Below are 18,494 nucleotides of genomic sequence, written 5' to 3' on the forward strand. Positions count from 1 at the left end.
AATTTTGGAGGATTTTGGGATAAAATTGGATAATCATAAATAATGCATATTGAGATCATCATTCACAATGAGGAAGGACAGTGAAAAATATTTATGTGCACATAGAATTTGGAATATCATAAGACTTTAGAAGTGGCAATAATGGCGAATGTCACGTAAGTGGTATATTAGTATGGTGGTTCTATCATTAAGCCAAATAGCTGAGCGTGGCCTATCAGTCTTTTCAAGACTGTTGGCTCTGTCTACCTAACAAGGGATATAGACGTGACCATATGTATGGTGGTATGGCACAAGTTTATACATACATAAAATCACGCCATTTTCCCGGAGGGGTAGGCAGAGACTACCTCTTTCCACTTGCCACGATCTCTGCATACTTCCTTCGCTGCATCCACATTCATAACGCTCTACATGCAAGCTCGGCGGTTTCCAGTACTCTTGACCTGACCCTTTACCAGGATGTCTTTAATTTGATCAAGATACGTTCGTCTAGGCCTTCACACTGCGACCTTTCCCTCCACACTCTCCTTGTTTATCTGCTTAGTCAACCTGATTTCATTCATCCTCTCCATTTGACCAAACCATCTCTAGTTTTTATGGAATTTAAATTCTGAGACGATACACAGGTTCAAGTATAATATGGCCTTTTTTATTGGCACAATTTATATGATTGTGCCTTTTAATAGACACGCCATAACTAAATGATACAGGATATTGTTCCAAATTTTTAAGCAACAGGTAGCCAATAGATGCATTGATTTCGATATAAGTTAGATATTCTGAAGCTTATCGTAATAATTGATTTATGGGATAAGTCCGCCATTGTGCATATTCTTCTATATCCAATGACTATTCTATTTCTGTTACATTTCTTTTTATGTGCAATAAAAAGTTTACAAACAAACAACATACATACATACATATCCCTTGCGGGGTAGACAGAGCCAACAGTCCTGAGCGGACTGATAAGCCACGTTCAGCTATTTGGCTTTAAGATAGAATTGAGATTAGAATAGTGACAAGTTGCTAGCCTATCGCCTAAAAAAAGAATCTCAAGTTTGTAAGCCTATCCCTTAGTCGCCTTTTACGACATCAATGGGAAAGAGATGGAGTGGTCCTATTCTTTTTTGTATTGGTGCCGGGAACCACACGGCACACAAACAAACAATTTAACAGCGTTAGGGTAATATTCTTTCAAATCAACATCTACATTTATTAATTTGATTGATATGGCTCCACTTATTAATTTGTTACATCAATGCATATCACTTTCTTAAACATGTTATCATGAGTATTATAAAGCACTTATCACAATACTTACAGATCTGTTTCAATTCCAAATGTCATCACACATTTTTTATGACCCTATCTTCTTGGGCATCACTCACTTTTTAACATTGTCCGTAAAATTTTGTTCTTCTTATTTAACCATCATAATTTAGTCCATTTCACCAACATTTCCGCAGATACCTTCAATCGTATCTTGGCGACAGGTAACATCAGCGTTTCAAGTCTATATGTCCATGCCTCTGCAGCATCTCCACGGACAGCGCGTGCGCAGGCGCCGTTCTTCTGGAAGATCTGGTCACGTGGCTCAGCTGCGTGGTCTGCGCTCGAGTCTCGATTCCTCTCGCCATTGGCAGGCCATGGGTGTGACCGTTGTGTCGAAGGTTGTTCATCTGGATATAGAGAAATATTAATAATAAATACATAAAAAGAAACTTCTAACGTATAGTTTACCTCGTCTTTTGTTTGAAGTTGCTTAAAAAGATATTAAATAAATTTAAAACAAGCTGTAATTTAGTAACCATCTTTATGATAAGGGAAACATGAATAATACGTGTTGAAAAAAAGTCATTTTCTGGATAAGCTCGAGTCGTTTATTGGCTTGGTGACATTACCACTTTTGGAACTCCGGCCTAACCCTTCTCTCACAATCTACAAAATTGTACAGAGATAATTAAAAAGTTCGAATTTTTTTCTACTTTCTGAAAATCTCTCAATAAATCTGGCCAGTTTTATAATAATGCCTTCACTATGTCTGATACGACATTAAGATAAAAAAATAAAGTCACCAATCCGCATAGACAGAATTCCACGAATTTCATTTACGAATACTTTCATTTCGAAGGGCGTCTCGGCCACGTATATCTATACCTTTTAAAAAGTAAATTAAAATAGTTTCATCAGTTTGCTTTTACGAAGGGACAGACAGGTCATCAATCTTAAAAAATGGTTTGTCAGGTTCACAAAAAATCCTAAAACTTTATCACAAAAAATAGTTTATTTGATCTGAAAACTCCAATACTTCATTGTGGTGACATTCGTTTTAAATCTTTGTTAAATTTTATATCTTACTAATACCATTAATGCGAGTAATTATTTGTATAACTGTTACTTTATCACGCAAAAAAAAATATTGTAAATTCGATGACACTAAAAGTCATTTAACTTAAAATGACTGATTAACATCTGACCTCCGCAACCTTTGCAGGTAAACCTAATCGTATTGGATCCATGATTACAATTCAGTTGCCTGAATGTGCAAGTATTTCCTCACCGTAAGAGCATCGGTTAGAATTCAAACTAATTTACATAACTTTGAAAAGAGTCATTGGTACATGGCCGAGGTGGGATTTGAATCTGAACCTGTCTGCGTATCACGCATTTTAACCGGGCTCTTTACCGATTCGACCACAGACGCTTTTTTTAGTATAAATTAGGTACCTACAAGAAACTCGTCATACTACAGATATATATACGTTACTAGAGATATACATAACGTTTTACGTCATAATAAGAAGCGACATAGCGTTATTTTATCGCGCGATCAAAACGGCGTCGCGCATGTTACGCTAGCCTCGCTGGACTATATCTTCTATTTACAACTCGATTAACAAGCATTGATGCGAGATGCCAACTGTCACCTCACAGCTACTAATGAATAGTATCCACGGCATATATTTGCAATTCTGAGGAATCCGCAAATCTGCACATTCAGGCAATTGTATGTGTAGTCATGATTCAAATAGGATACTTACGAAAGATGCGATCATACATACATAAAATCACGCCTCTTTCCCGGAGAGGTAGGCAGACACTACCTCTTTCCACTTGCCACGATCTCTGCATACTTCCTTCGCTTCATCCACATTCATAACTCTCTTCATGCAACCTCGGCGGTTTCGGGTACTAATATGTATGATATAATAATTAAGCTTACCAATTAATTATAATATTAATTGTTAATATTGTTATTAAATACTCCCAATTCTGGGTCATCAGTTGGCTTTATTTCTTGAGTTTCTTTTATGCGGAGGCGGATCTTTTGAATACCATAGATTACTAAACGGACCAACCAATCACAAAGACACATAGTTTACTTCAAGGTATTTTAACGTTCTTCGAGATTTTACAAGTTCCCGTGGGAATTTCGGGAATTCCACTCTAAGTGCATCCGTGTAATACATAAAGAACCTACATACTAAGTTTCAAGTCCCTTGACCAAGCACTCTGTCAGTGTACGGTTACCAAAACAAATTATAATGCCAAACAAACAAATAAATTAAACCACAGATCAGGGTAACAAAAATATTCGATTTTGGTTGAAATCGATACACCTAGCTTACGATAAGAAAATGAAATATTAAATAATTCAAATCTGGTGGGAACGGCTTGAAACAATGCTGAATATTTAAATGTCCATCAATATTTATAAACTTTGACTTATGAAATATTTGACATTTCCTTTCAAACGTCATAAGTTTGAACTTTACAAATCCATAGAGTTGGTGGACAAAGGTTTATTTCACCACGAATTATAACTATAACAAAGGAGTTTCGTTTAAAAGTTATAAGTTAACATTGAAATTTAATTAAACACAACAGCCTTGTGGTTCCCGGCACTAATACAAAAAAAGAATAGGACCACTCCATCTCTTTCCCATGGATGTCGTAAAAGGCGACTAAGGGATATTTTTACAAACTTGGGATGGATTTTTTTAGGCGACGGATTAGCAACCTGTTACTATTTCAATCTCAATTCTATCATTATGCCAAATAGCTGAACGTGGCCATTCTGTCTTTTCAAGACTGTTGGCTTTGTCTACCCCGCAAATGATATAGACGTGACCATATGTATGTAACCACGATGCCGCCCGTTTCAGTAGGAGTTATGCAAATGTAAGGTTCTGTAGTATGATGTATAGCTAGCGCGGCACATATGTATTTGTCACTGGGCACTCACGCGTGGACTAAGCCGAGACCTAAGTTTGTATGTATAGAAATACATCATTTGTGGAAATGTCAATTGTCTAACTAATACGGTTCATTAGGTAGAGCCTGGTGACAAATGGATAACCCAGTATATATGGTCTCGTGGCCATTCAGTCTTTCCAAGACTGTTGGCTCTGTCTAACCCGCAAGGGATATAGATATGACCATATGTATGTATTTATGTAAATAGTCTCGTATTAACCTATTGTGTTTGGAATGGTACCCTAAAAAGATGAGAGTATTTGAAAAACATTTCTGAATCATGTCTAAAGTGGAGAGTACACAAGTGAGCTAATAAGGGCTTGTTGAAAACTCCGTCACGTTCTGTCAACACTTCATGTCATTTGTTTTTATTATAAATTGTGTATGCGTGACTTTAATTATAATTTCGCATCGATGCGCGTAATATCATGTTGTATACATATGTTGTAAGAAATTGATTAAATTTAATACAATATACTAGCTGTGCCCGACTCCGTCCGCCTGGAATAGTTATTTTTGGCATTTTCCATTATTTCTTCGCTCTTAATATGTAATATTATGGATTAAAACTAAAATCCCTTCCTCAAATAATATTAAATTCTACCTAATAGTAATTCAATGAACAAAGCAATGTCACAAACCGCTAACCACTCCATCAGATTTGTAATCAATGTGTGTTTAATTAAAAGCATAAATGTGCCCTGTGTATTCCGACACTTAAGTATAGAACCACTTCATATCTTTACCATGGATGTCGTAAGAGGTGACTAAGGGCTTATAAACTTGATATTTTTCTTGTAGGCAACGGGCTAGTAACCTGTCACAATTTGAATCTCAATTCCATCACAAATCTGTACAGCTGAACGTGGGCTTTCAGTTTTTCCAAGACTGTTGGCTCCGCCTACCCCGCAAAGGAAATAGACGTGAAAATATATGTATATGTATGTCTAAAAATAATCATATTTACCTGCAAATAGCATCTCTTATGCGGTTCGTGATAAAGGTCATAATCGCTTGACGAGCCGTCTGGTTTTTGGGTACAACGCCACTGAAAGTGAAATAATTAGTTATGATACGTTGCGTCATTGCGTCGCGTCGTCCTCTCAGACTTTAAGAGGATATGGCGGTGACAACTTCATTACGAGTCAAATAGAACGGTTGTAATAAGACTAGCTGTTGCCCTCGTCTTTATGCGAGAAGAATCTATCATGATACTACTAATACTACAGGTATAAAACATACCTTAATTTTATCTCGGACGTTTCGAATCATGTTACAATGATCCGTAGTCACCTTGCGACTAACCGTCGACCATCTTACAGCAAGTTTAAGGTATGATTTTCGACACTTTAGAAAATAAATACATAGTATCTTTCAAGTGGATGTCGTAAGAGGTAATTAAGGGATAAGGCTTATAAACTTGGCATACCTCTCGTAAGCGATAGACTAGCAACTGTCACTATTTAAAATATTAATTCCATCAAAATAAATATATTCGGAACAAATTACACAGATTGAATTAGTTTCGAAGTAAGTTTGACACTTGTGTTACGAGATACTAACTAAACTATACTATATTTTTTTAATAAATACTTATATAGATAAACATCCAAGACCCAGGCCAATCAGAAAAAGTTCTTTTCTCATCACGCCCTGGCCGGGATTCGAACCCGGGACCTCCGTTTTCACAGACAAGCGTACTACCGCTGCGCCACAGAGGCCGTCGAAGCTGAGCCGAAATAGCCTATCAGTCTTTACATGACTATTGGCTTCATCTGCAAGGGTAATGTTACGTTATGTATGTAGATAACTTACGGTAAATTTGTTTTGCTGGCAGACTCCTCTGCCGCAGAGCAGTTTACGAGCTGATCTCTGGAAGTTTCTCGTCATAAGGCAGTACACTATCGGGTTGATCGCTGAATTCGCGTGGCCTGTATGACAAAAACACGAATAAAAAAAAAGGTTGAAAGTTCAACATAATAGGTCAACAATACTTTTAATAAACGACTTTTAATGAAGAGAGTTATGAATTTAAATGGAACGAAATAAAACAGAGATCGTGGCAAATAAAAGTTAATGTCTAAACCTGCACAGAAGACGTCCCTTTATCCACAATTATACATACATATATTTTACCGTGTGGTTCCCGGCACCAATAGTAAAAGGATTGGGCCACTCTATCTCTTTCCCATGGATGTCGTAAAAGGTGACTAAAGGATAGGCTTACAGACTTGGGATTATTTTTTTTAGGCGATGTGCTAGCAACCTGTCCCTTATTTGAATCTCAATTCTATCATTAAGCCAAATAGCTGAACGTGGCCATTCAGTCTTTTCAAGACTGTTGGCGCTGTCTACCCCGCAAGGGATATAGACGTGACCATATGTTGTATGTATACATATATTTTACTTTACGCTTTTCAGTCATGGTTTCTCCTGACCTGACCGTTCACTGTCCCTAATCATCCTAAATTAATCTCAAATATACAAAACATCTCTAAACATTTTGTCGAATCAGTTTGACAAATCTACGGTCTGATTACCACATCGATAACAGCTGGACCCGATTCAACACGTCTCCCAGAAAAGCGGGAGATCGAGATTAAATTACCATTAGCGGTTTGAATACGCACATACATTTATCATGTAAGTCATCAAAAACATGTGTTAAAAGGAAGCCAAGTACTATTTTATTTATTACGTTTTTATTCTTACTTATAGGCATAAGACTTGAATGTTAAGTTAAACAAGATGATTTATTTTCATATTTGAGACAAAGTTGAGTTACAGTTTTATTATATGTATGGATAATGAGATTTTGTCAGGTTGCTAGCCCTAAAATAGTTTGCAGTGTTCCGCCGCTTCTTCTACACATGCCCTTTGGAAGAGGTAGTTATAATTAGATTTAAGTGATGTGACGTCAATAAGTGATACCTTACTTCCAATTTTGAAAATAAATCTAATCTATTCTTGTCTAAAATAGGAATCGCTTGGATACAATAATTTACTGATTTAAGCTTGTATGTTATTGAAACTTTTAACAACGTGATTATTAGTGAATGTAATATAATATAATAACGATTCTAATTGCTATGTGGAAGAGGACTGCTTTAATAGCATTTTTGAGTTTGGGTGAAACAAAATATTACATTTAACGTCCAATGTTTAGTCTAGACTTCGATACGGTTTCTTTTTCACTTCCGATTAATAATTAAAACTCGTCAATATTTTTTTAAGATACAAGTTCTTTTTATTTTAGGGATCCTTGATAAAGAATTCATATAAATTTTATTTATTTCTTAAAACTCAAGACTCGAGTCGAGTAAAACACTTTCCAATTTTAAAAATAATCTTAAGCAACCAGAAGTTTAAACTTTACTTAGTACAAAGTTTTAATTAGATTGTATCATAAAATAACGGCTGCATCTTAATTACATTCCCTTCTTGAAAACTTTTTCCTGAACTTGGCTGTCACACTGCTCGGTCCAAAGATATTACTATTGAACGTGATTTCAAAGTTTCTTAGGGACCTGAACATAACTTTATAAATCGAACAATAAAGATACTTTCTTGACCTTTCTTGAAAATTTTTACCCCATTAGGAGCAACTTGAAGAATACTTTTGGTTTAACTTTGACCCATTTCAAAGCATCGTGAAAATGTATACGAATGGAAGAAAATGAAATGAAAAAAGAGATTTTGGAGTTTTAGCGTTGATTTATATAATACTAAGAATAGAATAGAAAAGAATAGATTTATTTTCAAAATTGGATAAGAGATATCCCTTATTACCGCTGCGCAAAGCGCATGTGTGGAAGAAGCGGCGGAACAAACTACACTGCAGCATTTTGCACCGGACGACAATTTAAAAATAAAGATCACTTAAATAAAAATCATGGACGAATGCACATTGTCTATATTAAAAAATGTGAATGAGTATAAAACTAATGATTTCAATATTAAGGGCAGGGAACGCTTACTCTTATGTTATAATTAGACTTTTCTCGGAATAATACTTTTTCTTTAAGCCTTTTTTAAATTAATGTCGGTTAAAATTCAAAGTATTAACTGTAGATCACTTAATCATGTTTTTCAGTTTTCATTTTAATGTTCGAATTCATTCACTCATTTATTTTTTTACTTATTAACAACAAACAAATCTCACAGCTATTTATAGTAGGTACTACGTCTTCCTTTATATATTTTTTTTGTGGAATTAAGTCTATTCCCAATAAATTAATTACAAAGTACTTGTAACAACATGAATTACTTACTCGTTTAGTATATGTGTGGATTGTTGTCCGAGTTTCATCAAATCTAAATTTTTTTTCACTTGAATCATCAAATCCTTTCTACTCAAATTTAATGACCAGAAAATCCGTTTTTTTACGACATTCACAGCTTACGTTTTCAATATTAATGTATTTATTTTTATAGACAATAATAAAATGAATGGATGAGCGTTAGCGTTTCAATCAGACATGCCAATACTGCATCTGTAACTGCTTTCCACCACATAAAGCATTTTTATTGCGCCGCTAAAACAGGTTTTATGAGAAATTCCCTAGTTTCCATTGGCATGCACTCAATTCGTTAAAAAAACTGGTTAATATTGCCGTGTGGTTTCCGGCACCTTAGAATGGAACCACTATATATTTTTCTTATTGATGTCGTGCAAGGTAAAACTAAGGGATATGTTATAAACTTGGGATTCTTTTTGTAGGCGATGAGTTAGCAACCTGTCACTATTTGAATCTCAGTTCCATCATTAAGCCATACAGCTGAACGTGGCCTTTCAGTCTGTTATAGACGGTTGGCTCATCGACTAGAAGGTCGGACATCGGCGGCACGCTGCACGAGCCTTATCCCTTAGTCACCTTCTACGACATCCATGGGCAAGATACGGTCCTATTCTAAACTGCCAATAACCACACGTTGCACTTACCAATAAATAATGCATACGGTAGATACATGCTGAGATCCTTTGCATTGACAGCATTTATATCTAACAGCAGTTGCATGATGTTGTATGGCATCCAGCACAGAGCAAACAGCACCGCCAGGAGCAGCAGGATCCACGCCACTCGTTTCCTCTCTTTCATTAGCCTAAGACCCTGAAAGAGATAAAAAATTATAATACTATTATATTGAAATTGATGCCATGTGGTTCCCGGCACCAATACAAAAAAAGGATAGGATCACTCCATCTCTTTCCCATGGATGTCGTAAAAGGCGACTAAGGGATAGGCTTGCAAACTTGAGATTCTTTTTTAGGCGATGGGCTAGCAACCTGTCACTATTTGAATCTCAATTCTTTCATTAAGCCAAATAGCTGAACGCGGCCATTCAGTCTTTTCAAGACTGTTGGCTCTGTCTACCCCGCAAGGGATATAGATGTGACCATATGTATGTATGTATGTTATATTGAAATAATGCCTGTCACCCTTTCCATCATGTCTCCTATCTCGGGTCTGCTGGAAGAGATATCTTTAGAAGTAAGCAGAACCTTTGTACTATTGTTTCTTGTGCTTTTTATTTCCTTTTTGTTTTAGTGTACATAAATTGGTAAATAAATAAATAAATGTTCTCCCTCCTAGCTTTAGTCTCAGTTGCATCCTCACCAATCTGGAGAGGAGCCCGGAAATGCTGCTGTCAAAGACCATGGATCCTGGATTGGGTGGGTCAGGTTTTTACACGAAGCGACTCCCATCTGACCTCCGCAACCTTTGCAGGGGAACCTAACCCGTATTGGATCGATCATGGTTACACATCCAGTTGCCTGAATGTGCAGACTTCCTTACGATGTTTTCCCTCAACGTCAGAGCGTCGGTTAGTATTCAAACCTGTGCCTTTTTGCGGCTCACGCATTGTAGCCGAGCACCTTACCGTTTCGGCCACCGACGCCCAAATAAATAAATAACACATTTTTACCGCGTGGTTCCCGGCACCAGTACAAAAAAGAATAGGACCACTCCATCTCTCTCCCATGGATGTCGTAAAAGGCGACCAAGGGATAGGCTTACAAACTTGGGATTCTTTTTTAGGCGTTGTGTTAGCAACCTGTCAATATATTTGAATCTCAATTCTATGATTAAGCCAAATAGCTGAACGTGGCCATTCAGTCTTTTCAAGACTGTTGGCTCAGTCTACCCGCAAAGGATATAGACGTTACCATATGTATGTATGTAATAACATATTTTTTAGTGTCATTGTTCTTACCTCACATTTTGGCGTTCTGGTCTAGTGAGGTAGTGATTAATGATCTGCTGAAATATGGGTATACTTGAAGTTGCAACTTGCATGTGAAGAAAACAAATAACATATATCCTACTAATATTATAAATGCGAAGATTGCGAAGATTTGTGAGTATGTCAGTATGGATGTTTGTTACTCTTTCATGCAAAAACTACAGAACCGATTACGATGAAATTTGGTGTGAAAGTAGCTGAAGACCCAGAATAAAATATAGGCTATATACTTTTTATCCCGGAGTGCCCGCGGGATCGATTCCACGCGTACGAAGTCGCGGGCGACCTCTAGTAATACATTAAATCACGCCTTTTTGCCGGAGGGGTAGGCAAAGCCTACATCTTTCCACTTGCCACGATGTTTGTATACTTCCTTCGCTTCATCTACATTCATAAATCTCTTCATGCAAGCTCGGCGGTTTCGGGTAAAACAAATAACTCAATGAACTTTATAGCTTCATTGTAATTTGTACTATAAGCACTAGTATATAGATAAAATATACAACACATTATACATTTTAAACTTATAACAAAAAAAGGTAACTAGAGTCTCTTTAAAGAATTACGCATTTTTTCTTTTTGTCATTGAAATCTATGGAAACGGTATGGAAATTTTCCTGTTAATCAAATTGTCCCTTAATGCAAAGACATAATAAGCATTTGCGCGTCTTATTATGTTAGCGCGAGAGATATCTTATTAAAGATGATAGATAGATATACAGATCTTTATTTAAGAGTAAAACATACAAAACAACATAAAACAGACAGAGATGGTACAAAGGCGGACTTATCCTTAATGCAATCTCCTCCAATCACCCTTTGGATGATAATGATCCCATATAAGTTACTTTTGTCTAAAGTTAAGACAGACTACCTAGGAGCCTACGACATTTGTAAGTATTTTATTCTTGAGCTGAAAATAACTAATACAATTCATATTCATATAATCACGTTCATATCCCTTGCGGGATATACAGAGCCTACAGTCTCGAAATGACCAGTAGGCCACGTTCAGCTGTTTGTCTTAATGATAGAATTAAGATTCATATAGTAACAGGTGGCTAACCCGTCGCCTAAAAGAAGAATTCCAAGTTTATAAGCCTATCCCTTAGTCGGTTTTTACGACACCCATGATAAAGAGATGGAGTGGTCCTGTTCTTTTATCTATTGGTGCCGGGAACCACACGGCGCTATATGGATATATTTATGTTTTTCTTCGTAAAATAGGATAAAAACAAATACACATCCACACAATATACACGAACATTAAGTAAGTACACGTTTCTAGTTTTTTGTTTCGGAGAAAATAAGATTTATGTCGTTCAGTCGTAGAGGGTCTACGAGTTCGTAGCACTTTCGTAGAAGGGGATTCGATGTTTGTGACATTTTCAACAATGTCATCAGTATTACGGAGTGTTTCTTATAGATACAAGACAATATATATGTAGTATATGTAGTATAATCTACCTACCTTGCGGGGAAGATAGAGTCAAAAGTTTTGAAAATACTAAAATGCCACGTTTAGCTGTATGACTCAATGATGGAATTTATATTAAATCAAGTTTATTAGCCCATGGTCGCTTTTACGACATCCATGAGAAAGATATGAAGTGGTCTTATTCTTATGTGACGGGAATCACACATCACTTTTGTAAAATAATAATAGATTTTGAGCGGTCAAGCGAACAAATACATACTAAGTGAAAATTATTACGTATTACTTGCCCCATAGCATAGCACGCGCGATGCCGTTTCTATCGCGCGTAAAACTATCGCTGTTCCATTTCACGTCATTATAAAAAGCGAAATAGCGATAGTTAAAAAAGGGGCTGGTTTGATTAGAAACCATTTGTATATAAATTTTATTAGTGTCGTGTGGTTCCCGGCACCAATAAAAAAGTATAGGACCACTCCATCTTGCTCCCATGGTTGTCGTATAAGGGGACTAAGGGATAGGCTTATAAAACTTAGGAATCTTTTTTTTAGGGAATGGGCTAGCAACCTGTCACTATTTGAATCTCATTTCTATAATTTAGTCAAACAGCTGAACGTGCCCTATCAGTCTTTTCAAGACTGTTGGCTCTGTCTTCTCCGCAAGGGATATAGACGTGATTATATGTATGTATGTAGAATCTGTCAATAGAATTTTTGAGTTCTTAGGACATCAAATCGGTTTAATAGTTTTTGAGATATTCAATATTATATAAAAATATAAATATATGCGAAGTCATAGTTCGCGGTGAACGACTAGAATATTACTTTTCCATCAGTTAAACATTCAAGTGAGCGTGGCCTTCGAAACTTTGCGAGAATCTGTCTACCCCGTGAAGAATAAAAACGTGAAAATTATGTAGTTATACACAAATCCGTAACGTACAAAAATATTTCATCACAATATTAATTAAACGTTCTTCGTGTATATCTGAATAAATTTGTAAATTTTAATTTCAAAAATTCCACGGAATAAACGCACCGGCCGCAAACAAATTACTGAAAAACCTTTTAATTATTAAAAAAATGTATTATTATGAATATGTTTTAATTCTGTTATGAATGTGGATGAAGCGAAGGAAATATGCAAAGATCATGGCAAGTGGAAAGATGAAGTCTCTGCCTAGCCCTCCGGGAAATAGGCGTGATTTTATGTATGTATGTATTTAATTATGTTCTAGGAACGAAATAAACAAAATTGAGATGGAAAGGAATGAATCTTAACTATATACATTTTAAATGTGAAATTAATTTTATGAGTTCGTGTGTCACGCGTTATCTATGGAACCAATTTACTTAAAATTTTGCGTATATTATAAGATTCTTTAGAAGGGATTCTTTTCATCTCGGTAAAAACAATAGTTCCCTTGGGATTTGAGGATACATACATACATACGTACATACATATGGTCACGTCTATATCCCTTGCGGGGTAGACAGTGCCAACAGTCTTGAAAAGTTCAGCTATTTGGTTTAATGATAAAATTGAGATTCAAATAGTGACAGGTTGCTAGCCCATCGCCTAAAAAAGAATCCCAAGTTTGCAAGCCTATCCCTTAGTCGCCTTTTACGACATCCATGGGATAGTTTTTCACGCGTTAAAAATTTGGATGCGCGTGCCCAGCTAGTCCCGCTGGTGGTAAAATAAAAATATAATGAATTATTTCAATGGTTTTTCACACCTGTTGCATGCTGACATTCCCTTCGTCGATGTCGAAGGGAGGCCTGACGGAACACAGCGTACGGCCCATACAGGCGTACGATAGTATCGTTATGGAACCTGCAACAAAGAAAGAAAGAAAGAAAAAATATTTATTTGGTACATAATAATATATCAAGAACATAAAACATTAATCTATAACAACATTTGTACCAAAATGGCCCCCCCTCAGCATTTGTCGTGATATATAACGCAACGCTGGTCTTCCGTGGGAACTAAAATAAAAAATAAAATAATATGGCTGCTCTCTCGGTACACTACGGTACAAAGAATACATATATTGTATTACTAGCTGTCCCGGCAAGCGTTGTTTTGTTATATAACTACATTTTATGTCATTTCTATTTAAAAAAAATGTTAAGGGTGAACAACATTTATAACTAAGGGGTGTGAAAAATGGAGATGTTGGCCGATTCTCAGACCTACTGAATATGCTCACAAAATTTACGTTTCGAAGGAGTTTTCAGAGGTGAGAGAGAGAAGAAAAAATTGAAAATTGAAAAATCTTTATTTCCAAGCCTTAGTTTCTAAAACCACACAAAACTGGGACCCACCTAGTAAGCTTAGAAAAGCCTGTGGCAGGGGGACCCGCTCTTCCAAAAACATAATATTTACTTAGGCCTAGTTAAAGAATGCTGTTAAACTAAGAAAGAAAGAAAGAAAAGCATTACTCCTAAACTTAATGAAAGAAGTCTTGTATCCTGTGTAACCCTGTAACAAGCGAATCCAATCTATAATTAATTCTCTGAAAAATGCAGGTAGATTTCGTTTCGTTGTAAATTGGTTGAAGTTAAATCAAAATAAAGGCATCAAGCGTGTGAAATAAATTGGTATTCTTTTCGCTACGTTGCGTTGTCAGCTTCCTTATTTCCTATAGTGAGGTGAATAGTCCGCGATCGATAATATCGATAATTTTACTTGTGTAGACATCACTAAATCAAACATTAGTGGAAATTCGGAATAATATATGACTATATACTTGATAATTACTGATGAAAATATATGAATATACATTGCAGTGACGACTCACGACGTCACCATTATAGCACGTTTTGTTCTCATGTTGCTTCGCGATTCTGGTATTATTCGAAAGCTTATGTGCCGTGTGGTTCCCGGCACCAATAGAAAAAAGAATGTCCTCTTCTTTCATCTCTTTCCCATGGATGTCGTAAATGGCGATTAAAGAATGGGCTTATAAACTTGGCATTCTTCTTTTAGGCGACAGGCTAGCAAATTGTCACTATTTGAATCTCAATTCTATCATTAAGCCAAACAGCTGACCGTGGCCTATCAGTCTTTTAAAGACTGTTGGTTCTATCTATGTTTGTATGTATGTAGGAGTCTTATTGCTGCGCAGAAGACATACATTATTAAATCACGCCGCAGGGGTAGGCAGACACTTCTTGTTACTTGCCACGATCCCTAATTGCCTACTTCTTTCACTTTCATCTCTCCCACTCTTGACCTGACCTTCCACCATGATGTGATTAGACTTAGTGATAATAATATCTGTGAAACTTCTTTATCATTCACTTTCTCGTTATTTGAACTATCGATAATTCAACATCACTATTTTCCAAACATTTGAATTTCGAACGTAAGTTTGCATTTTCCACTGTTAGATACGTCTCTTTTACAAATATTTTTTCCGATTTCAATTTCCGGGAAACGTGATGCGCGTACGTACAGTGAGTTTTGAAAACAAATATTGGTTCGTACAAAAAGGAATCTGTGTGTATTGTAAAAATGACATCAAATTTTATCTGGTTATTATTATTTCGTCACTTTATTAAAACACATATATTCGCTTATCTTTTTCTTCTTCGTGGTATCCTTTTCCCACTTTCTTTGTGGGGTTGGCACAGTTTGTTTTTTCAATTACTTTTGTCAATTATCCATCTCACTGGTTACTCTCTTTCTTCTCATACTATCCTTTACGCCGTCCATCCATCTCTTTTTTGGTCTTCCCCTATTTCTTAAACCTTTCACTTCCATATTTAAGGCTCTTTTAGTAACATGACCTTCCTCTCTATTCTTCTTCCTTCCTATATATTCGCTTATCTATATCTTCGAAAAAGTGACTCATATAATAATGATCGTACTTCACTTGTAAGTTCCTTTGATCATGTATTTTAATGTTATTACTTTTGATAAGAACTAATTTGTCTCTGTCTGAAAAGGCATGTGCTATATGTATGAAGGAACTAATTTAAAGGCCCTCTTTGTTTCTCTCTTATCTTAGTTGTACCTTCTGCTATTAAGCCTCGGAGCCTTTGGTCTGCGTAAAGGTCCACATTCTATTTATAAATTATATATCGACAAAATTATCAAATAATCTTTTATAATTTTGTTGATTTAAGAAGGCAGATACGAAAGATCTAGACCCAGAAGTGGGGTACAACGTCCAACCCCGCATAAAAGCACGCGCGACGCTCTTTTTATCGCGCGATAAACTATCACTGTTTCACTTTCAATTATTCGATAAATCGTAGGCGAATGCACATTGTCCACATAAAAAAAAATTCCTTTCATAACTATAACTTCTCAACTGAAAGGTAAACTTTTTTGACTGAAATACTGAAACGTTCCGTGTCACGTTTTAAAAAACAAAAACAGTGTCATTTTTTCACGCATTAAAAACGGCATCGCGCGTGCCACGCTACAGGGGCTGGCTAAAACTATATTTTAGAGTCAAGAGCCATATCTGACAAAATACAAAAAAAAAATTCAATGAAAATTCCTTAACAAACAAACTATAAAAGAGATCAAAATCCAAATATCGTAAAACTAAAGTTTATATCGAATTCTTATAATGTTTTCGATTCCCCTCCGACCTCTTCTAGAAACTTATTCTCTTCATAACTTCCGAACGAACGAGCTGATTCATCATCGATTTGTTGTTTTTCCCCCCAAATGATTTATTGACTAAACGGAGGCTTTTTCATTAACTGATAAGTTTATTGCTGGTTCGGGTTACAAAGTCAATCGGCCTTGAACTAATGATGTGGATTATTACCGGTTTTAAGATGTGAATACACTTGGAATTTCTCGTTTTGTTTTGAGCATACATACATACAATCACGTCTATAATCTATATCCCTTGCGGGGTAGAAAGACTGATAGGCTACGTTCAGCTGTTTGGTTTAATGATAGAATTGATATTCAAATGGTGACTGCTAGCCCATTGCCAAAAAAAATAATCTGAAGTTTATAAGGCTATATACTTTTAACTGCGCCCGCTTTCTCGTTATTTTTTCTCTTCGGGAATTCAAGACCACATAAAATAAGTTTCAAATCTCTTATTCAGTGGTTTAGCCTGCGCGTCGATATATCAGTCAGTTGACATATGTTAGATTTCCTTTGAAGAATTTATTACTTTTAAAAACCATAATCTACAGAAGAAAATGTTGCAGTGCAGATTGTTACTGCTTCTTCTGCACTGATGCTTTGGAGGCGGCAGTGAACTTAGTTTAAAGTAATTTATTTGACGTCAACCAATGTTGTGAAACCAAAAATATAACAATTATAAAGTGATATTGAAGTTTATTGAATCTTGATCAATTCTAGCAATAGGTCTGATCAAGAGTACCAGAAACCGACGAGATTGCATGAAGAGAGTTATGAATGTGGATGAAGCGAAAGAATAGTGCAGGGATCGTGGCAAGTGGTAAAATGTGGTCTCTGCCTGAGACCCCTCCGGTAAAGAGGCGCGATTTATGTATGTATGTAATTGTATATATGTATTGAAGTATCTAAAAAGTAAAAAAAAATAAAGTTTTGAATAAGTTTTGAGTAAGTATAAAAATAAAAGTTTTGAATTTGAAAAAGATGAAAAGATTATTTAAAAGAGGTTAATTTATATAGTACTCGTAGTACATAAGCAAGCTTTTGTCAGACTGTATCAAGTAAAGCCTGTTTCTTAAAAGTACATTATGAATACTTAATTGACTTATTATTCATAATGTATATATCGGCAATTATTTTTCGGTATCTACAGCTTATTATAAAGATTTTAGCTGTAAATCTTTTGATAGAATAATAAGATAAATTTTCCTCGTAAAATAACAAGGTTTATTTTGACTACATTCTAATTAGCCTCTTAGGAAGGGATACCAAAAACAACTGAATTAACCAGCTTTGTAATGACCCATCAATCCAGTGGTGAAGGCGTTGCCTAATGAATTTGTGGGTTCACATCCCGAGGGATTGATACTTAATTCGTTCAGTTGTATCTAGTTCCGTTAATGCCGTGTGGTTCCTGGCACTGCCTACTGCATCTCTTTAAACCGCTGAGTATATAAATTTGAAATTTCTTTCTCGCTCTTGTAGTCTAGTTTTTCATGTTTTGTCTTGAACCAATAAATATACAAGGAACGTGTACCTTGTTCAAATTAAAGACGTTGTGGCGAAATCTATACGCCATAAGTCACAAGAATACAAAATAAATTTACGCGACGCTACCAATCAATAACAGCGAAAAACCCTAAATGTATTCGGGACAAATTACAATGATTGAGTAAGCCTCGAAGTAAGTTCGAGACTTGTGTCACGAGATACTAACTCAACAATACTTTATTTTTTAATAAATACTTATATAGATAAACATCCAAGACCCAGGCTAATCAGTTTCAAGTTAATTACGCTGCAGAACAGCGCAGTTTAGGCTAGAAACACGATCTATAAGCGTTTCTAGGCAATTTTCTCCTGCTCAGTAATTGTTGTGTAAATTGCCCTTCTATCAAACTCACTTAATGTTGATAGGCGGATCCGACACAGGGTT

At 35.9% G+C, this 18,494-nt stretch overlaps 1 protein-coding gene across 1 annotated transcript in view; it reads right to left on the reverse strand.

The window, feature by feature from the left end:
- Nucleotides 1-386: 386 nt before the first annotated feature.
- LOC106143486 (neuropeptide FF receptor 2) overlaps nucleotides 387-18,494 on the reverse strand; it is a 60,344-nt gene continuing 42,236 nt past the window's right edge. Inside the window, exons 5-9 of the mRNA XM_013345598.2 lie at nucleotides 13,677-13,774; nucleotides 9,200-9,368; nucleotides 6,073-6,188; nucleotides 5,225-5,305; nucleotides 387-1,679 (exon numbers count right to left, since the gene is read on the reverse strand). Coding sequence (XP_013201052.1) covers nucleotides 1,500-1,679; nucleotides 5,225-5,305; nucleotides 6,073-6,188; nucleotides 9,200-9,368; nucleotides 13,677-13,774 — 644 coding nt within the window. The 3' untranslated portion in view covers nucleotides 387-1,499. The remainder of the gene's footprint in view (nucleotides 1,680-5,224; nucleotides 5,306-6,072; nucleotides 6,189-9,199; nucleotides 9,369-13,676; nucleotides 13,775-18,494) is intronic.

Source organism: Amyelois transitella, chromosome 7 (genome assembly GCF_032362555.1).
Source record: "Amyelois transitella isolate CPQ chromosome 7, ilAmyTran1.1, whole genome shotgun sequence".
Classification (NCBI taxonomy): Eukaryota; Metazoa; Arthropoda; class Insecta; order Lepidoptera; family Pyralidae; genus Amyelois; species Amyelois transitella.